The sequence below is a fragment of the Plectropomus leopardus genome, chromosome 6, assembly GCF_026936395.1.
Source record: "Plectropomus leopardus strain MGB_pleo_1.0 chromosome 6, ASM2693639v1, whole genome shotgun sequence".
NCBI classification, from domain to species: domain Eukaryota; kingdom Metazoa; phylum Chordata; class Actinopteri; order Perciformes; family Serranidae; genus Plectropomus; species Plectropomus leopardus.
This window is the reverse complement of record NC_142181.1, coordinates 19,751,617-19,773,142: the sequence shown is the minus strand read 5'-3', so window position 1 is coordinate 19,773,142 and position 21,526 is coordinate 19,751,617. Positions and strand designations below refer to the sequence as shown.

Sequence of the window (21,526 nt, the reverse complement as noted above, 5' to 3'; positions counted from 1 at the left end):
AAAATGCTGTGGCCTTTTTATGAAACATGAGTTTCCTTTTATTTGGCACGCATTTGGCTTTGGCTGTCTTGACTACAGCGCTGCTGTTGTGTTGTGGTTGGTGGTATTTGGTTCTGTTTAACAGCGTGCAGATTACTGACTCAATCTGATCTGGACACTTCCCAGCAATCATTAAGACGCTGTCTCCGCTGTTCACAGCTGCTACGAACAATCACATGTCAGTGTGTATGTGTGAGTCACATAGGAAGAATTCCCACTGCGAGCTCATGACTCATTGTTCATGCCTTTTAGTTTCCTCCCATGTAAACATATATTCTGGCTACCTTGGTGGCATAGCGTGAATCCAGAGAGTGTTTGGCCATGAGAGTCTTCAGGGTGGCCAAGGCAAGGTGTCTTAGGTCCTGCTCGTCCTGGAGTGCCAGCCCCAGTTCCCGCAGTAACAGGCCAGTCAGGAAGTGCTTCCTGCAGAACTCTCCGGTCAGGTTGTACTCGGGCACTGAAACTGAGGAGCAGAAAAGATTCACACTTTAAATGGAAATGAACTGCATGTGATTTAAATAATGCTCGTGCCAATATTTGCTTTCCATCAGGGAGTTAATTAATCTGTTTCTAAATAAGAAAATCTGGTTACAGTGAGTAAATAATGTGACAAGCCAATTTTCCGTGAATTTCATTATCATCACACCGCCGTAGCACACGCACTGTAGCACACACACAACATTACAGAGGAATGAGTGAACATATTTACCATGAGTACTTTGTGGCTCTGTGGATGCATGGTCTGACATGGACAGATAGTCAGAGATAATGACAGGAAGAGAAAGAGAGAAAGACAGAGTGTTAATAGACAAATGAGAGTGAGAGCTACTCGATGTATGACAGTTACCACATTAACACCAGTGTCACCCAACTATACGGCGCCACTCGGGCTCTTACCTGTGATGCGAGCGGAGGGTAAAGGCAGGCTGAGAGGAATGTAGTGCTCGTGATTGCACACCTCTCTCAAGAATTCAAATTTCAGCTCACATAAGACCTGTCACACACAAATAAATATATATTATTGCACTGTATAAATGGAATGTGTCTATTTGCACATCAGTACTGTTTCCATCTCGTTTACCTTGCTGTCAGTAGCAGTGATCATGTTTATGTAGTTGCTAATCAGCTTGAATGTGAAGCCTCTGTCCATGAGAGTAAAGCAACGCTGCAAAAAGACAAAGACATCAGTTAACAAAAAAGAGACAGATCATTTAATGAAGATGGAGAATTCCATAGGAAACACTTGTTAATGTCAACAATTTTCATTTGCAGATTGTTAAGCGTTGGTATCATGCTTCCATAACAATGCTGTCCTGCCATTGTGGGTTGGCGCTACTAACAGTAACTGCTGTACAGGCACAGTGCAGAACGGCTGGGAAATTTATTTGGCACTAGTCGTGAAAACAACAACTGTTGTTCGTTTATGAATTTTTTAAAGATTATTTTGGCTTTTTTGCCTTTATTCATAGAGGACAGTGTAAGCGTTAAAGGGGGAGAGAGAGGGGATGACATGCAGCAAAGTGCTGCAGCTCAGAGTCGAACCTGCTCGCTGTGGCAAGGACATAGCCTCTGTACTGCTCTACCATTCGAGCAACTGGGCACCCCAGGGGCCCTTTAATTTAAATCCATGAGACAATACAGTACATTTGACTCCCACCTTGACAAAAGCTGCCACAGCTAAGTTGGCACTGCGTGTCTCTTCTGTCAGGTCTTTGTTTTTCCAGAAGATGTGCTCAGATACCGTCTCCACCAGGGTCTCCACACGGCTCAGATAGGATGAAGGGAAACGTTGGGGCCTTGGAAGCTGCAGAGACATAGTCAGGTTAACACAATCATGCACCGTGTCCAAGGTCAGATTACACAAATGCAAAGGAGCTATACTGAACTAAGAATAATATGTCGTTACAGTTTGATGACCTCAGCAATGGGAGATTCAAGGAGCCAAAAGTAGATCATGTCACTTTACCTTCACCTTGTCAGAGTCGACCAAATGTTGGGCCATGGACTTCACAATCAGCTCAAAGAAGAACCAGGAGAACTTAAAGCAGGAAAGGTCAGAGCACAGTCAGTCTTACTCCGATATTTATCCCTCTAATCAGCTCCAGTATGGAAACAGGATTTGCACACATGATTTTGTTTGAGAGTTTAGAATTTATTTACTTTCCTCTAAGACCTTAGAGGCGTAAACAGGAGTTTCCATAATTAAAAATACAGTTTTCCATCTGAGAATAAATGAACTGAGGAGCCGGTATGAAGAACGAGACAAACCTTCAGAACATTCCTGACAGCTGCTTGCTCATTGCTCTTCAGGTCAAAGGTCATCCCCTTAGCCAGCTCCTCGTGAACTGTCCTGAAGCCATGGGCCTCTGACTTGAACACAAACTACACACAGAAAGATGGGAAAATGAGCCAGTTAAGTGCATGCTGACATTTTTTTCCACTATATTTTTCTTATCTTTTTAATTATTTCTGGGATATTTTTTCCCTTATTTACTGGAACAGGAAATTAGAGGAGAAAAAGATGAGGCAATTCAAAGATGTCCAATCAGAAGCCAGGTGTCTTGCAGATTGTGATCATAACTACTATGGAGCTGCAACAATTAGTCAATTGATAGGTCGATTGAAAGAAACTTAATGTGCAACTATTTTGATAATCATTAAAGTAATTTTAACAAGCAAAAATGCTGACAAATATGATACTTTCTAGGTCTCAAATGTGAACATTTTCTGTTTATCTTAAATTACAGTAAATTGGATATCTGGGGGTTTTACAGTAGATGGCTGAGATTTTGACATGTAATAGATCTGTTCTATGTTGGTGTTGTGTCAAAGTCTCTTCCCCGTTGATATGTGTTGCATATTAGACACAGACTGCCTCTCAAATTTGTGACATACCTAATCTAGCTTAGTACATTTGTATCTCAGATTTTAGGGAAGAGCACAGAAATCCTTCCCTTTATTGAGGAATGAATACACCTCGCTAGTGACAAACTTTGCACAGATACCAATTAGTATAGTCAAGGTCATACATTTTAGGGGACAAAAACAGAGGGAAAACACATCTAAGTAGAGGGGGCTCTAAACAAAAAATGAGTTATCAAAATCCTTGCTCATTCATTCTCTCCTCTCCTTATCATTGAACACACACGTGTTCACACTGACACACACACTCACACTCAGCAGTTTAAATTGGGCACCACTACTACTGAACATCATGCCAATCTGTTACCATGGCAACCCTGCTTCCATTAGCTGTACTAGTCCTCTCCTCCTACCCTCCCACCATTCGTCTCTGCCACTGCCTCTTCAAACGCTGCGGTTTTCCTTCACTGCGGCCTACATGAAACACGTCTTGTGGTTTCTCCTGCTCTCTTCTCTAATTCTCTTACTGGTTTTCACCCTGAAACAAACACGCCTTGTGTTTCTGATTGAGCCGGCTGAATGTCCTAGTTTGCCTCCCTCCTACTCAATCAGCCCTTTCTTCTTATTTTTCGTCTTCCTCTCCTCTCCCTGCTTCTCTGTTTGTGTTTGCACAGTTTTCTGGGCACACGGCCCTAGACACACTCCTGCTGGCCCAAATGCACACAAACACAAATACAAACACACACACACACACACACACACACACACACACACAAACATATAAACATACAAAGCCTCAGAAATGAAATCGTCTGTGCACTCCTTCATGGAAAAATCAACAGCCTTCGTAATTATCATATGATCTTCCTGAGCACACAAACACACTTCATTCCAAGGATTGGTACTAGCTCACAACACACACGCGCCATCTTCTGTTATAATACCTTGATATATGAGTGCAGGTAGTGATCTAGGTTTTCATCATGGCACTTTGCAACAATGTGGACCAGCACTCTGCAGACAAAGGACGAGAAAGAGTAATTTTTATTACAGGCTTTATCATTAAACAATGACAGAAAAAGCCTGTCAAACATTGACAGAAAAAGCCTGTCAAATATTGTTTCTCTCTAAAAGAGAGATATAATTATAAGATAACATAAGATAACCCTTTATTAGTCCCACAATGGAGAAATTCACAATGTTACAGCAGCTATGAGGTACATTATTATTTCATTTCATGATTAATTTTTATGAATGGGATTATTAACAGAATCATTTTTCCAAAACTTTATCTATATATAAAAATGCAATTAAAAATTGATACTTTGTTCAAAACGGAATTTTTTAACACTGCTTTTCTACATCCACTGAGCCCCCACCCTGATGTGAGTCCAGTTGTCACAGACAGTGTAGTACCACTGCCTACCTGGTGGTGGCGGTAGTGACCTCATCATTGTCATTCTGAGTCAGAACCTTGAACAGCTGGTTGAAGAGCACTGGCAGAAATCTGATGATCACTGGGATCCTCTCCATACTGAGAAGACCCTAGAGGAGGGTGGAAAAGAGGCGTAGGAGGAGGACAAGATGGAAAAAGTTGAAGAAGGGTGAAAATAAATAAGAAACATAAACCAAAAAGAGGCAAAAATCCAAAGTATGTTTGGTGTAGAGTAATGTTGCAGCGATTATATGCACCGATATGCAGCAGGGTTTTTGTCTCAGTCACAATAAGGGAAAATTGAGGGGATATAGTGTCTTTTCTCTGACCTTCAGGCAGTTGAGGAAGTTGGAGGTAGGAGGTAGTGAGAGGTCCAGCTCTCTCTTCTGGCACTGCTGGAAGAATCGGTTCAGGTGGGGGTCCTGGCACAGAGAAGAAGCCAGGAGAATTAGCAATAAGCATCTGCAGTAATGCTTAGTGGACTGATCCTTTTTGTGTACAGTTCATCCTAAAATTCACCACCTCATAACAATGTCAGTCAAAGTGTAACTGTCTCAGTCTCGTCACAATTCTATTATTTTCTATAAAAAGAAAAAATAAAATGCAGTAATCACGACATCCATTGTAACAAGTTTTAAAGGCTGATTATTATGCTATGGAGGTCAGCACATGACGTTTTGTTGTTCTGTGCAGTGAAAAAGGTCAGTTTTGTTACAGCAGCAAGAATTCAAAGTGGCACCAAGAAGAGATTTATATTCATAAAATAGCCCTTGATTTAAAAAAAATCACTCTAAGACTTTATTATCATGACAACATTTCTAAATGCCCTATTATACTTTTCAAAATGTCCTGTTTTAAATGTATTTGTTCTATTACTAACTTCTCTGTATAGGAAGTTCGGACTGTTGATTTCATTGATTTCATTTGTCTTTTAGAAAGCACTGAAAGTGAAACTGAGACATGAGCTGATCTGATTGCCACCAGCCAATCAAGAGATTGCTGTGCAGCGCTCCAAACATCCTCTACTGGCTCTAAAGTAAATGGAAACAGTCCATTTCCTTGTTTCATGTCCTGCACTACATAAGAAGAAGTTAGCACTTATACCACCAATCCTTTAATTTGTTTAGAGACTTCTAATGGTCATTTTATGTTCACTCTGCCGTTCTATGTAAACAGAGCCGATTCATTTTCATTGTTCTGAAGAAAGCTGAGATGGAACAACCCAGGAGACAAAAATGGCCAATTACCTCATTTCAGGGTTAAAGGGATACTTTGCTGTTTCCAACCAGCTTTGTATCATAAAAATGTGAGAAGTATGCGTAAATGAGCCATGTCCATCTTGCGAATGTCCAGATCCCCCTGCTCATCTCCCAGCATCCAGAGGATTTTGACTGGCTCCAGAGCTCTTACTCAAACTGCAGATTGTACTTTCACATTTTTGAATGCCTGCCTCCACGGACACAAAGAGTATAGAAGCCAGTTTCTTTCTAAAATGCAGACCAAACTCTGATCAAATGATACAATTTAGGCAGTGCTGGTCAAATATAAGTCAAGATTCTGTCACTGTATTGGCTGTTTCTCAACTAAAATGTTTTCAGAGACTCATTTAGGTGTACTGTTTGGCTGTAATCTGAGAATTTCACTCATCAGTGGGAGCGTTCATTAGTCTAGTGCTGTGCAATATATATATATATACTTATGTAGTTGTAAATTTTCTACCTGTTTAATCTGGTCATATAGCACCAATTTCAAAAGCATGTTCATCTTTCTACTGCATTACAGCCCAGTTTTATGAAAATGCCATCTTTTCAGCAGTGAAGATCTTGACAATTGATGTCCTCTTTCTGGCTCATTTTATAAAAAGATGCAGTGACTGGAACAAAAGGTAGAGCACCAGCATGTCCATCCATCTTCTATAGCACTTACCCTTTTCAGGTTCATGTGGGACTTCCCATCATTCACTGAGGACTCATCACAGTCCATCATAGTATCAGTAAGCCAGAAAAAACAAAGTCAGCAAAAAGAGTAGTCTCCAGAAACCCAGATGATGGTCTTACCTGAGTGTATACCGTGGAGACAACATTGGTGGACACTTTGAAGATAGCTTTTCCCCCATCAACCCATTTCACATCTGCTCCACCCTGTAAAACGAAAAGACTGCTTGAGTATCAATCAATCACATGCTGTAATTCTTAATATCCCTCTTTTCTCACAAATTAATGTTTTTATTTTTCAATAGTATCTTAATATTTATACAGCCTGTCCTTCCTTCCTTTCACCTTGGTGTTGTTGGCTTCCTTGATGGCCAAGTACCCAGGTGGCAGGTTACAGGAGACAGGGACGTTGAACTCCTGGGATGACAGACGGCCCTCTTTGAGGAGAGGGAGCCAAGAATACCCCACTAAAAAGACACACACAAATACAAAACACAGTATTTAAAGATGGACAGGACCAGCTTTAACCCCTTAATGCCTGGATCATTATAGGTTGTCTTGTGCTGCATTCAAATGCCTTTCACAAGCATTTGAACCTCTGAAACCTAAGAAAATTGGTTGAAAACCTGACTGCAAAAAAAGTACAAGGTGACAAGGAAATTATCTGATTAGCTGGGGGGATTATTAGATATCATCAAAAATATTTTTAATTCTCTTAATAATTTAAAAATCTGTTACAAAAAAAAACGGCACCTTATTGAAGTCCTTTTCTTTTCCTTTCTTTTTTTTTTTTAATTTTAAAGTAATTATCTTGTAACTTTTTTAAAAATGTCATACTAATTTTTGGATATTTGTTGCTTGTCGTACTTATTTCTGAAAGAAATTAAGTCAATTTGTTCAGGTTTCAAAGGGTTAAAATACTGCATAAAAAATGTTTCACTAAATTACAGCTCCAGATGGACCACCAACTCACCTGGGGTCTCCAGGGCTTCTTTCCTCTTTGCATTCGTCTTAGCATTAATGTCACAGGTGACATGGTAAAAGGAGAACAGAAGGTGGTGCTTTTCATGAAGCTGAGTCGGAAGCTCAATCTTCACCTGAGAACACAACAGCATATAATGAGTTATATTATTGACAGCAAGGAGATGCCGCAGATTGGTAAATTAGCTGCAAACATTTTCTTGTTTATGCTCTGAAGACTGCTAAAGCTAAAGCTCAACACATGTCCTGGTTCGAATGATATCTGTGTGATGATTCTTTGTACCTCATCATAGAAGTCCGGGTTCTGGGAGTGATGCAGGACTGTGGAACAGGCTGCTGTGGTGAGCACAGGACCTCCCGGCTTGCCATAGATGCACTGGAAAAACAGCAGTAACAGAAAAAGGATCATGAAGTCATGCTCAGCTGGTTTCTCATGACAGACTGGGTTTAACTAGAGAAAATTGAGAAGTATAAAAGCCAATAAATGTCCCATCAGCATGTTTTTGGATAGCATTCTACCTTTAAAGGTTTGGCAACTTCTTCATCTGAGCTTCGGAACTCCACATAGACTGCGAGGTTACGAGCCTGCGAACAAGAGGACCATTGTAAAGTTAAGGATTAACAACAGAGAAAAAAAAACTGAATACTGAAAGTATATGAAGTATGTATCACACAAGAGGCATGCTGTTAGTGATTTTGAGACTATTTCCAAAAAGTTCTTTAAAGGAGCAGTGTGTAGAATTTAGTGGCATCTAGAGGTGAAGATTGCAAATTGCAATCAGCTGAAACTTCTCCCATGTGCCAAGTAAAAAACCCCCGGTTAGGATTTCTTCAGTATTCTGGTCTCATCCTCTCCAAAACAAATGGACCAGGTGGTTAAAACCGGTAAAAACACAGAATCAAGCAGCTTCACATTAAAAATCATTGTTTCTCTGACACTGTTCAGTTGCCAGCAGCCCAGCACCTACTAATAATAATTATCTAATTATCCACTAATTATCTCTGATAACTTAAGATCCAAACATTCAGGAGGGTTTTACCATAAGCTGAATTGTCTGCAGAAGTCTCTTCCTCTCCAAAACAAACAAAGCCGGTAATTCAAACCATCAAAAGCACAGAATAAAGGTCCACGTTAAAAATGTGTTTTTAAGACACTGCTCAGCTCATCACATAAGGGCTGGTAATTAGGGTGGCCAAAATGAAAGCCTGTGTGGCCCTATCTAGGGTCAATATTTGGTTTGTCCATTCTGAACTACTGTAAACACATGGCAGTGCAACACAGCAATCTCCGTGGAGGAGGACCTGCTCCCTATGAGATTTCATTCTAAGGTAACGAAAAGACAACAATTCCTATTTTCAGATAATTAAACACTTAAGAAAACATGCTTATTATATTATACTCCAATTCTGCCAATATATCCCCTTAAATCCTACAAACTGGACCTAAACAGCTATGGTTCTTTACCTTGGCAAAGCTTTTCTGGCTGTCATATTTGAGGTGTTTAGGGTAGACGTAGATGTGGTTTCTGTAGACGCGGTGCGGCTGTGTGAACTTGGTGGTGTCCTGAACAAACTCTTCCACCTCCACAGTAGGCTGGTGTTTGCTCAGTTCTTCAAAAGGCTTTACCGGTACATAAGAGGATGTCACGCAGTCTAGAAGCACCAAAATGAAAGTTTCAAACACACAGCATAATAGAGGAGTAGATGGGAAAGAGGAGGCAGAACGGGAACATGAATGAATGCAAACAGAGAGTATTGCCTAAAAAGTGCACATACTAGGATGCTCCATTGGAACATGGTCGACTGCGATTTCCAGCGCCCCAGGAATCGTCTGCAGTTTGCTCGTCTTCTCAGCCCTGCACACACAAAATTAAGAATTTGATGCTGTGAGAAATGTTTATATTGCCTTGGAGAAGCCCAAGTGGCCTACTTTAAAGCTGAAGATAGATAGATAAGATAGATCTTACCTCCTGTACTCAGACACCAGCTTAATCAGGTCATCCGTGGATATCTTGTTGCTCTCCTGTTTGAAGAGAGGCGAGAAACGAGACTCTCTGTCCAGTGCCCCATGGTTGTCCTTAAACACAGACCTTTAATAGAAAGGGACATACTGTTAGGATTTTGGTTAAAGAAAAGAGAAAATGCTAAGTACATCTTAAAAAGTTTTCCACTGACCTGACCGACCAGGCAAACGGCATACGATACTTTCCAAGTTTACTACAGAACTGTTTATTGGATTTCAAAATCTTCTGAACCGTCTGTACAAGACAAAAGCAGATAGAGATGGACAGAGCGCAACGTCAGCAAGACACTACAACTGATACTTTAATATACAGTGGGATGTGATCAGCCCTAAATCCTAGTTCAACGACAGAGTGGCAGACTAAATCAAGGTTTCTCTCATACAGGCAGCAGGTTGAATGTCTGGTGATTCACTTAGCCATTTAAACAAGGACCACATGGAGCACTGCCAGCGGGGAAGCCAGGAAATGTCTTGGATAGGATGTCGGAAAAAAACCTTATTTCTAAACTATCCGAGCAGACTGGCATTCAGTGATGAAGATAAACTCTGGCCTTACAGCCATACCATTTTGTAAATGTCATGCATTAAACGGCTGGAGTGGATCAAGCCATTTCCCTTTCAACAAACGCCCTAACAGCGGGTTTCATGAGCCATTTTTTTCCCAGCTTGCTCCTAGAGATAAGACGATATAAAAGCTCTGTGTCGTTGGTCAATGACAGAAAATAAATTGAGAAGAAATGTGATACTGAGCAATGCAAATATGGATGTAAATGTCAGTGCGAAAGTAATAAAAAATGACTTTCTGACCTTGCTGGAATCTGTATTCTTGATGTAAGGTTCTGTCCCACAAGCAATGTTTCCCATCAGCACCTTTTCCACTCTTGCCACCATCACTATGTCAGTGTGCGGGTTGGTCACTGAGAAAATGGCCTGCATGGAGAGCATTGGAAAACCATGTTATGAACCAATTAATGTTGAGTTAATACAAGTTACTGAACAAACCGTGAGACTATCTTTAAAAACATTGCGGCGGATCTCAGGAGAAGAAAAGATCTGGATTACAAAAGAAGCAGACTTCTGCCTTGGGAAATAATGTTTAATATTTAAATACTTATTAATGATTGTGTGTGCGCATGAGGTGAGTGAGTTTATCTGTATAGTGCCTGTAAGTGCAGGTGTGTTAGGAAGGGTTTGTAGGTTAGCGAGATAGTGGCCCCTGTTCTTTTTATAGCTTCAGCAAGGATAAGTCTCCTTTGTTGTTGAGGTACGTGGCTCTTTTTTCCCTATTTTATTTATTATCATTATTATTATTATTACTATTACTATTGTAATTCTCTCTCTTCTTTTCTAATGCCGAATAATTTATATTTAAATTGAATCGCCATATGTTTGGATAATAAAGATAAAAGTTTAAAAGAAAAAGATTTTAATATTAAGAGCCATTCTTCTTGTTAAATGCATTTTTCTTTCAATGATCCTGATCTATAGAACACACTGTAGGGGTATTATCCTCGTACCTGTTTGGGGAAACAGAGCCAGTGCTCCAGGTCCAGGCTGAGGCTACAGTCTCCTGGCTTCTTCTCAGCAGGAGAGCACAGGCCATTCTCCTGACCCCCAACCCCCATCGCAGGACTACCTTTCCCGTTACTGCAGCCTCCGAGCATCTGACGCACAGCCTCGTGGTTGAGGTCTACGTGGAAGTCTGCGGACACCTTTCTACCTTCTCGCACATCCAGCAAAGCCAGCGACACGAAGAAGGGCTCGATCTGGTGGAGCAGATTCAGTTCAGTCACTTTCAGTTCCTTTTTATATGTAAAATTCTCATAGCTTCACAGACACATGTTAATGCAGAAGGATGTTTGAATAACTGAGAGTGATAAAGGCACATTGTCTCTAATCCTCACATTAGTGACCGGTCCAGTTTCACTCTCGTTGATGCAGCCCTGCAGCATGAGGTTGAGTGATCGGCAGGTTATCATAAACCTTCTGCCCAGTTTCTCCTCAAACGGACGCACTGGTGCGCTCTCACCTGATGAATGTTCATTCCGTGGACTCCTCAGAACCTGCAGTTGGTGAAACACAGTTTGTTATTCAGTGGCATATTTTACTTCATTTTCATCATTGAGAAGAAGGGCTATTATTTTACTTATGAGCTCTGGTTAAATACTGCAGCAGCATCATGACATTAACATTAGATTTGTGTCATAAAGTACAACATGTATGGTGAAAACAAATAAACAATATATGTTCTTTCTGTATATTTTCTATCAAATAACAAAATTCAATAACAATGAGCTTATTCCTTATACATACAGGGGTGTCGGGGTCCAGTGAGAACAGATTCAACCTCTCTTCTCTCCTGGCAGAGCGAATTCCTTCATCTGTCTCAGAGATATACTGTTCAGGAAAGAAAAGGCAAGAAAGACAGAAAGAGACTGTCAATGAGCAACTTGATGCAAATAATAAATTGCTTATTATGAATTATGATAAAGGTAAAAACAGCAGGTTTTCCATTGTTGCCTTTTTGGTCAGTGCTGCTTTTTTACGTCTTAAAGTTTAAGTAGCCAGCACAGTTTTCTTTTGAGCAAAGGCAGTTATGTTTATTACTGTGTTTCTCACCACAATTCATTGTGTTTATCCTTGAGGCCTATAAAAACATGGCAAATTCCTTCCTTATAGAATATTTACAAAGCTTTCTTTTTGAAATAACTGGATGTTGGTATTGTTTACATCCATGTTTAGACTGACTAGCAGTCTTATTCTTTCCAGTCTTTTGCTGACGCATTGCTTTCTACCACCACCAACTGTTGATCATGGAAAAACATTAGGAATGTGTATTGCTTGTATGTACACGTGTGCATCCTTATGTAAAATGTTACTCCATAATGCCACTAAAGGTCAAAACCTCCTGAGAGCACCTATAAATAGACTCTGACAGTAGTGCTTTGCATGTATGTACAATTAGGGCTATGTTACGCACAATAGAGCTGAGCAATATAGAGAAAATCCAATATCACAACATTTTTTACCAAATACCTCAATATTGATAATGCAGTGATATTGTGGGGTGGACTATTGGTGCTTTAACAAAATATTTACACAATGATATTTCTGATAAATTATTATCAGTAATGTGGCTATAATGACTAAGTGGGTAAAGGCAGAACTAGTCGGGCACTGCTGTAGTTTGTATTACTTCGCTCCACTCCACTTTTTAAACCTCGACAAAACAGGTATGTTGGCAAAGCTACACGTTGGCGTGGACTTAAAATGACGCTAAATTCAGGCAGATACGTGCGTCTATATTAATCGGTTAGGGAAAATCAAATCCCTCTCCCCAACAAACATCAGATGGACACAATGTCAGACTGAAAATGGAAACCAATTGTAACACACTGATAAAAATCAGGCAAAGACCAGCGCATCACCTTACTGTAATGCAGCTTTTAAACCCAGAAGAAGGCAACATTTACAATGTCACGATATCAAAAATCTAAGACAATATCGAGTCTGATATCGCCACATTAATATAATATTGATATTGCCAAGCCCTAATAACAATAAAAGAGGTAACTTTAGGCAGTAGGAGTGTGTCATTGTTTGAGAGAGATGCCAGCTTAGACAACCTTTGCTAGCTCTGGATTGATGCCGTTCTCTGTCGTAGTATCTTCATTCTCCTGCAAACAGCAGTCACTCAGCGACAGGTCAAACACATCTGGAAGGAGAACAAACACAATCAGGACTCCTGAGAGTGACCTCTGTTTATGAGTGATAACTGCAAACACTGAGAGGATGGGATAGTTTATCTATGCAGTCCATTTTCCCCATAGGTTAAAGGCCATATGACATTTTCTAAAATCATTTCAGCAATTCACTGAATATACACTAACCATAGTCAGCAGACATATCTCCATCTCAGAATAAAATATGACTCCATTTGTGGTATTTACGGGTAATAAGGCAGGCGGGCTTCTGCAGAAATATGACCGTCATGTGCCTGGAGCGATTCTTCCCAAAGACCACGCTGAACAAAATGGCTCATTAATGGTAGGTCACCACACACTTGCAGCCTGATTTAGAGGCATGCTAACAGACCACAGAGCCTTGACGGCTGAGGTTATTACATCATTCCACCACTCTTCACTGGGCCAAAACTCAACGCTCTGTCCATCTGTGTTATGTTAGAGACAGCGGACCCATGCCTGGGCTCTCACAGAGCTGGCACATAAGGTGGAGTATTATGAATTATGCTTCTATGTAACTTTCTTTTAATAACAACATATTAAATAAAGGTGGAGTCACTGGTTGGTGTCAGGCCTCATTTCCTGATACTGATGTTATGGACTGAGCCGCAACCCTGCTGAAATTCCCCATTAAGATCATGGCACGATGGCAGATATTATTTAGTTCGAGTAAGTCAGAGAGGGAGAAGAGAGGGTTACATTTTTGTTGGCATGGAGTATAAAATCTTCCTCTCTTAAGGGCACCATGATTTATACATGTGTTGGAATTATGCTAAAATTTCCTCTTCATCTCTCCTTAAATACCCCTTTTGCCTTTAAATTACCATTTGTGCTTCCATTTCTTTGACTCTTTCCAACCATTTCTCTGCCTCCTCTCTCTTCACCCATCACAGGAAGATTTTGTGTATTCCTAAATACAAAAACAGAGCCGCTCTCACCCTGCCGATGATCTGTCAGGTCCAGACTCTTGCGGTCAGGAGCTGGACCGTCATGGGGACTGATTTGTAAGATGCGGGTCAATGTGCTAATCCACTCCTCCATGTCCTGCTCGCTCTCTGCAGCCAGCACAAAGTACGTAACCTCGTTCATCTTCAGCTCAAAGGCATGTTTCCTCAGACGGTTATTCTGTAGGGGGATGAATGGAAGGATGGATAGGATAATGTGGTCACACAATGAAACCAGAGCTTGGTTTGGATTTAGGAAAATGTGACTCTTGCTTCCACACAAGCCCTGCTTAGTTTAGTTTCTGGATGTCAAATGGATAAAAAAAACGTGGTCAAAAAATATCTGAAATATCATAACGCCTACTGTTAAAATTGTCTCTCAACAGTTCTTTTTTTACAAGAACATATAAATTCAAAACAAAAAAAGAATTGTTTGAAAAATCTGCCATCCATCTTTGGAGAAGATAGATGGTTATACAGCATTTGACAATGTTAAAGTTACATACAAGACTGCATAAAAGTATAATTAAACTGCAGAGGGTAAAAACACAATAAATCTACAAGCTCATTTGTACTATGGTCCTTGTAACAGAGAGGAAGCTGCACCTCCCAAAACCCACACAGATTACATCCAGCAATTACTGTTAATTAAATTTAACAGCATACAGAGGAATAAAAATGACTCCCATGAGGCTGTCAATCACTGGGTATGTACAAAAAAAAAAAAAAATATTCTCTATGACATTATTATCCTGGAAGCCTCATTTTACACCGGTAGACCGATGAAACGCAATGTCTCCTCATAAATGACAATATTTACTCATATAAAGGAGCTGTATGTGACATTCAGAGCATATCTCCAGCTACGTTCACATTACAGGTCTTTGTACTCAAGTCTGATTATTTTCCCAGAACTGATCTTTCTGCCTAGATGATTTAGGTTCATGTTTGAAATGACCCATATCTGACATCAGTGTGAATGGATCTCTGCCCTGAAATGCCTCACATGCAACCAACAATGTCGCACACAAGCATGTTGGGACAACAACCAAAAAAACATCACATTCACGAAACAGGTATCTGGAGAAAAATGAAAGACATAGCAGTGCAAGCATCATCCTCCGAATGGTCACCATAGTTGGAAGGTCCGATGATATCATTCAGCATATTAAGTAGCCATGTGCTTTTGTTTGGGAGAGTGTGTATTGGATTTTTGGAGAAATGACATTTGAAGCAATGGGCTTTTATTTTTTTACGCTTTTGGTCTGCTAGCTCTATTAGCAGCTCTTACTGACAGTTTTGTGGAGTGAGAGGTGTGGGTGTGGCTGGGAGAGAAGTCATGAGTGGTTTGGCTGCGATCAAAACTCTGGGGCCTCTTTCCTATATTTCTGTCAGCGCCTCATGACAACGCTGTCACAGCATGTAGGCAAGCTGGCCCTTATCAGAAAGCATCTCTAACAGCTGAAGACTGAGGCAGCCCACCACAGCAGCAATACGGTTACAGCAGCCTTCTTTAGTTTCAACACACCACTCCAACAGTGTATGGTGAGTATTCTGCACCTGTGCAGTGATGTGTGACATGGAAAAACCTCAATAATACACATCAATAATATGACAATTCCCACAGCAGTTGCATGGCCTGTCATCACTTGTATGTATGTATCGAATGTGGCCCAGATCTGACCGCAAAACAATCTGATTTCTGTGTCCACAGTTCTCAGAAAAAAATCTGATCTTTGTCAAATTAAAGCCAAAAAAATCGAATCTGGACCAAATTTGTTTGCAATGTGAATGTAGCCTGTGGTTCAGACTCTAGGGCGGGACTGTCTGCACACAGTTCTCAACACAGAGGAGGCTGATCCAGAAGTTAATGATGCTAACTCAATAAACAGTGATGGCAACAATGGCAAACAAAACAATGGCAACAGTGCTGACAGAGCTAGCATTGTTACCTAGGGGGGAACCTGAGGTTGGGCGCTACACAGAATGAGAGCACTACAGAGTGGCAGCGATTAGCTAGCCAGTGAGATACACACAGTACACTCACATGCACACACAGCTGGACCCTCTACCACAACACAAAACAGAGGAGCCCAGATTACAACACAAACAGCATGACTTCATTCTCTGGTCAGGATGCCAGTGCTACAACACATTTTTACATAGAAAATAGCTGTTTGCTCTTATATTAATAGTCACATCCAACTCCTTTAAAGCTCCTTTAAAGGTAAATGTCTAAATGTTTTTATTTTATCCTACTACCAAGATTTGTTTATAGAGGAATGCTCTGGTCCCAGTGGATCAAATATTTGATGCAATGGAATCAAGTGTTTAGATGTTTTAATCTTTTTTTCCTTTCTTGCTGCTTTTTGCATCCACCACATTCTTGTTTTTTGCAAATGTTTTGGAGGGAAAGGAGCCTTAAAAAGCCTTCAAATGCTACTGTATTTTTACAGTGTTGCACTTTTACTCATATGAATGCTTTAAAAACCCACCTGTACCACACCAGTGCACGAGTCAAGGAAGATGCAACCTTTGGGTTCCTTGGAGATCTTTTCATCTTTGTAGAAGTTCATGATGTAGGAGTTATCTGTCAACTGGGTGAGCTGAAAATATCTTCTCTTGAACGACTGCACAGATGGAATAAGGTTCAAATACATTAACACCATGGTCAAAGTCATGTACAACTATTCAGAATATATACTAGAGATGACCAAAAAACATCAGAAGAAGTAAGTGAGGAATGTTTCTTGAACTATAAATGGTAATGTAGACGATGACATATTGATAATAATAACCCATTCTGGGTAAATATGTCATCAAGTTCGACTAGGTTTACCAGGTCAAAGAGCAAGGTCAAACATTTTAGCTGAAAACAGGGGTGATCTGAGGACCAGTGTGTGTGTGTTTGTGTGTGTGTGTGTGTGTGTGTGTGTGTGTGTGTGTGTGTATGTGCATTAAAAGGGAGATATTTCCTCACCCGAACAGTGATGCTATTGTTAACGGTGCTGTTAAAGTTCCCTTTGTAGAGCCAGCCTGACCGAAAAACACCAATTCCTCCTCCACCTCCACCGCCTCCCCCTCCTCCTTTTGACGAGGACAGTGAGGTGGTATCCTGTAAAACACAAATACTTTCGGTTACAGATACATTAGCTTTCCATTTAGATGATTGATGGAGAAAATAAGACTTTCCTATCTTAGGATGGCCATTTGTCACTAAAATTATGTTCAGAAACAATATCCCCCTGACCGGTAATGAGCTAACTGCTCTTGCAAAGTATATTTTTAGAGCTTTAAGGTTGCAGTAAACTAGTTAAAACAGGATGTGCTCAGTATGTAATGCATTCATTCAAAAAAGCATTTGTCAGAAGATGGTCATTACTGACCTCATCCTTGTCAATGTCCTCGTGGTCAATCTCAAAAGAATGGGATGGCAGCTTCTCTGCTTTGTACAGTTTCCTATGAAGGAACAGAGAAAGAAAACTCCATAATGAAACATATTGATAAAAAGAGAAAATGGTTTCAGGAATTTAATTAGTCCACTCTATTTGAGTGGTGCAAATGAGTGTGGGTGGCTGACTGGGCTCCATCGTTCTCTGTCAGGAACCGACAATAGGTAGTCCTCACTCGATCCCGCTCCACTGATTTCACAGGCTGACCCGTCTTTGTGTGCAAGACACATGGGATAAAATGCTTTTGTGTATGTGCTGTGAGCTGCAGACAGCTCGGCTGCAGGCTGTGGAGGGTAACACTGCTGGAACCACCCTCTGCTAAAAGTCACACAGTCGTAAAAGCTGTCTGAAAAAAATAATGAATTCTTCAGGAGACTATGTTTAGAGGATTTCTGGTGATTATGGGCTGGCCACTGACACAGGAATGCTAATATTGGCCTGTGCAGATGAAAAATGCTCCCCTCAGTCACAGTGGTGACAGCCACACATATACAGGAGCTGTAGATCCCCATTGTACTATGATGTCTCTGGTATATTTCACTTTAACTTATAACCTGTACGTCTATATTTTTGGGTTGGTTAACTTTTCAGCCTTATAAACACACAATAAGACAGTAGTGTTTGTGTTTTTAAGCTAATTTCACAGCTGTAAAGAGACAAATAGTTGGTATGAGTGTGCTCTAACTTATGTTTCGCTCTGGTCGTCAGTTCAGAGGTCATGTGAACTGACTGAAAGAATACAGTGGCAGCCCATGGGACAGAGGAGGGACATTCCTGTGGTTGAGAGCAGGAACAGCAGGGCTGCTCTGGGCCAGTCTCAGTGGGACTGACAAAACTCCAGTTGACTGACTGACAGCCTGATTTAAATAAATGACTGACTGAATGGGTGTTTGTCTGGATAACTGGCATTCAAGAAAGGGATTGAGGGAGCACTAAGAGTTAACATTTGTTAATGTGGAATTTCCTCAGTCTTCTGCTCTGACGTCTTTCTCACTCAGCTCCAGCCATCATCTTGTTTTTGTTAATGACCTTCAACCTCACAGTAACAGATTGTGGTTGTCCTTGATGTTAGTGTCTATTTCTGGGTCTGGTTGTTCATGTAAAAAAAAAGAAGCATATCTTCAATCAAGCCGGGAAGACAAACAAATCTGAATCCACATTTTTAAAACGGCCTTTTTATCACATATTACAAAATCATGTTTAGACTAAAACAGCAGTACATGGGAAAACAGGTTTTATGGTTTATTAACATGAGAACCCAGAGCTGAATGCCGTTATCATTATCATACCGACTTTGAGTTTTGGCATCCATACCAAAAATGTATTCTTTAAATGGATTTCAAAGAGAGATGAAAACACAAGCCTTAAGTGCTTCAAATCAAGAGCTTATGAATCTAGATTATGAATCTGATCAATGTCAGATTTTAGGAGTTGACAATAAAAGAAACTCTGTTTTACAGAAACACTTCAGACCAAAATATGTTCAAAGTTTGATACCTAGCTATATAAATCCCAACAGAAAAGGTTAAATAAATGGTTTAGACTTTTTGGGAAATACGCTTATTCAACTTTATTTCTGAGAGTTAGATAAGCAGATTGATACGACTCTAATATTTGAAGGCTAAACATGAAGCAACAGCCAAGGAGATGTTATATTGGCTAACAAAGGGGAAACAGGGAACCTGTGTCTGTCCAAAGGGAGCAAAATCCACCTACCAGCACCTCTAAAGCTCCCAAATAACACATTATATCTAGTTTGTGTAGAAAAAATATACAAATGACATATGGTTTTGTGCCAGACTATACTTTGACAGGATGTAGCAATCTGTTCTCAATCCCAACTTGTCAAATACAGACAGACACGCGTCAGATAGTGGCGCACCGAGGCACCCTTTAGGGACCCAAGAAGACGCACCAGGCAGTAGCATATTTTGATGCTTTTCTTCAAGCAACTGCAGTAGTATCAGCCACTTGACATTACATTAACATTTATTTTTAATGTTAATAACTTATTTTATGTCAAACTATGTTTTTTTCTAATCCCTTCCACATGTTTTGTTGCCTAAACAAATGCAAGTAAACCAAAAACAAAAGTTTTATACCTATGTTCTAAGGATATTTTGAAACTGTATGCATTTAACAAGCAGAAGCTGTATATGTCCTGTGAAAATTGAGGTTTTTGGTTTGAAAAGTCACAATGCATGTGAAGAAAGAAACTGGCAAGCAGTCGCTAACTGTTCAAAACTGACACAGGAGGGGGACCCATAGCACCTTAGTTTGACATCACTGATGTTGGGTTTTTTTACAAGTTGGGAGGGGGAATGTATTGGGTGTAGCAACTTTATGGTGTCTCCAGAAAGTCACTGTGCCTGGGCATAAGTAGTCTTGGACAACATAACCCAGGATAGCTGTTTCCCTCTGCTTCCAGTCTTTAAGCGAAGCTTTGCTAACCCTATCCTAGCTTCATATACAGAGCATAAACAGGCTATATAAATAATAAAGATCTCCTTATCTAACTCTCACATTAGACAGGGTTATGAGTGGTGTCCATGTGTATTACCTGGGCAGCAAGCGGTAGTCTCCAGCGTAGTCGTCATACTTGAAATGGACCACATTTAGGTCAGAGTTGTAATACTTACAGGCCTGAAGGAAGAAAAGGAAGGGGATGAAGCTGAATATGATTAAATATTAACTTTCAATAATGACGGCCTCTCTGGGAGACCTGGGGCAGCTGGAGTGTCTGCAGACAATGAAGAAAGCTACACTACTGTGAAAGTACAGCCAGATATCAGCTCTCCTGAGGGCCTACTAACTGATGTGCAGGCTGGGATTCATCATTAGAGTATCTAAATTATAAAAAAGGAACTGAATTAAGACTCGGTCCCCGAGGAATCTGAAAAATAAAGATATCTTTACATCTTAATAGATTCCCTGTCTGTCTAGGGGTTGAAATAGTCATCTCATAGGGTGCTGCTCTTACACACACGCACACACACGCAGAACAGAAAGTCAGACACACACACGTTCAGTCTCCAGTAAGCTGTGACAGCACTGTCTGGGGAGTTTCCGTCTGCTCAGGGCTCATTTCAGATCGACCAGCCATAATCTCAAGGGCTCAGTGGAGAAATAATATCTGATAGCCCTGGCCTACACGTACACACACACACACACACACTTTGCACAAACATCTGGTTTACTTTAGAGGTATGGTGACATTGCTCAACTGGTATCAGGATGTCCTATATTAAGAACAGCCTAAACTGACAAACCTAACCACCACCAACTGAAACCTCTTCATGCCAAACCACACTGGTGTCCGTTAAGTCCTGCACACACACAAGGATGTGGGCAAACACACACTCCTTACCTGTCTGACCAGCAGACATTCAGCCTGTAGCTCTGCCCCCTCAGGAACAGTTGACTTGAGAGTCCGTCTCTCCTGAGGCACAGTGGATACCTGGAGGGACAAAAGCATCAAGATGGGACTGTTAACACCAGATATATTTTTCATGGAGGGTTGAGCCACCTCAGCAGAAAGATAAATATAGAAATCATCATAAAAATAATACATTTGAATGAGATGGAAAGATTACGTCAAAAGAGCAGAGGCGCTTCTTTACAAGCAATGCAATAAATAGTAACTTTAGTGGACGTTGTTTAGTGTGTTATCCACTGACTAAAATGAAGGACAAGATGTGTGAAGATTCATGGCTCAATAGGAAACCAGCCAACCAGACAACCATCCATTCATCCATCCATCCACAAATCTACTTTCTAAGCCAATTACTCTCTTCAAGGACTCCAGTTAGAAAAACAAAGGATACCAGTTTTGTTTTCCTCTGTACAACACAGCCATACTTCAACAATCCAACCATTGTTCTGAATCTTAATAGACAAACATCTGAATGAATGAGTGGAGATACATAGCACAACCAGATTTGATGCAGCTAGATGTTAATCATATCTTATGGCCTTCAAAGACATCACATCTCAACCCAGCTGTCAAGTCAAGTCAGTTATAGCCCAATAATATAAATCATGAACTTTCCCAAAGGGGCTTTACAATCTGTGTAGCATAAGACACCCTCCATTGTTTCACCCTCGCTTTAGAGA

At 40.5% G+C, this 21,526-nt stretch overlaps 1 protein-coding gene across 9 annotated transcripts in view; it reads right to left on the bottom strand.

The window, feature by feature from the left end:
* dock10 (dedicator of cytokinesis 10) overlaps window positions 1–21,526 on the bottom strand; it is a 77,484-nt gene that overhangs the window by 19,803 nt on the left and 36,155 nt on the right. For 8 of the 9 annotated variants that reach the window (XM_088078948.1, XM_088078945.1, XM_088078946.1 and 5 more), the window contains exons 3-32: window positions 20,781–20,870; window positions 19,974–20,056; window positions 17,348–17,420; window positions 16,942–17,076; window positions 16,457–16,591; window positions 13,956–14,142; window positions 12,901–12,989; window positions 11,588–11,671; window positions 11,179–11,337; window positions 10,792–11,040; window positions 10,082–10,204; window positions 9,427–9,509; window positions 9,219–9,341; window positions 9,028–9,107; window positions 8,717–8,904; window positions 7,771–7,836; window positions 7,535–7,627; window positions 7,244–7,367; window positions 6,616–6,737; window positions 6,394–6,477; window positions 4,666–4,758; window positions 4,328–4,446; window positions 3,846–3,915; window positions 2,308–2,421; window positions 2,006–2,077; window positions 1,697–1,843; window positions 1,121–1,204; window positions 937–1,033; window positions 749–781; window positions 324–502 (exon numbers count right to left, since the gene is read on the bottom strand). In XM_088078948.1, coding sequence (XP_087935074.1) covers window positions 324–502; window positions 749–781; window positions 937–1,033; window positions 1,121–1,204; window positions 1,697–1,843; window positions 2,006–2,077; window positions 2,308–2,421; window positions 3,846–3,915; window positions 4,328–4,446; window positions 4,666–4,758; window positions 6,394–6,477; window positions 6,616–6,737; window positions 7,244–7,367; window positions 7,535–7,627; window positions 7,771–7,836; window positions 8,717–8,904; window positions 9,028–9,107; window positions 9,219–9,341; window positions 9,427–9,509; window positions 10,082–10,204; window positions 10,792–11,040; window positions 11,179–11,337; window positions 11,588–11,671; window positions 12,901–12,989; window positions 13,956–14,142; window positions 16,457–16,591; window positions 16,942–17,076; window positions 17,348–17,420; window positions 19,974–20,056; window positions 20,781–20,870 — 3,378 coding nt within the window. The remainder of the gene's footprint in view (window positions 1–323; window positions 503–748; window positions 782–936; window positions 1,034–1,120; window positions 1,205–1,696; window positions 1,844–2,005; window positions 2,078–2,307; window positions 2,422–3,845; window positions 3,916–4,327; window positions 4,447–4,665; window positions 4,759–6,393; window positions 6,478–6,615; window positions 6,738–7,243; window positions 7,368–7,534; window positions 7,628–7,770; window positions 7,837–8,716; window positions 8,905–9,027; window positions 9,108–9,218; window positions 9,342–9,426; window positions 9,510–10,081; window positions 10,205–10,791; window positions 11,041–11,178; window positions 11,338–11,587; window positions 11,672–12,900; window positions 12,990–13,955; window positions 14,143–16,456; window positions 16,592–16,941; window positions 17,077–17,347; window positions 17,421–19,973; window positions 20,057–20,780; window positions 20,871–21,526) is intronic. The other variant, XM_088078947.1, reaches the window with a different exon arrangement.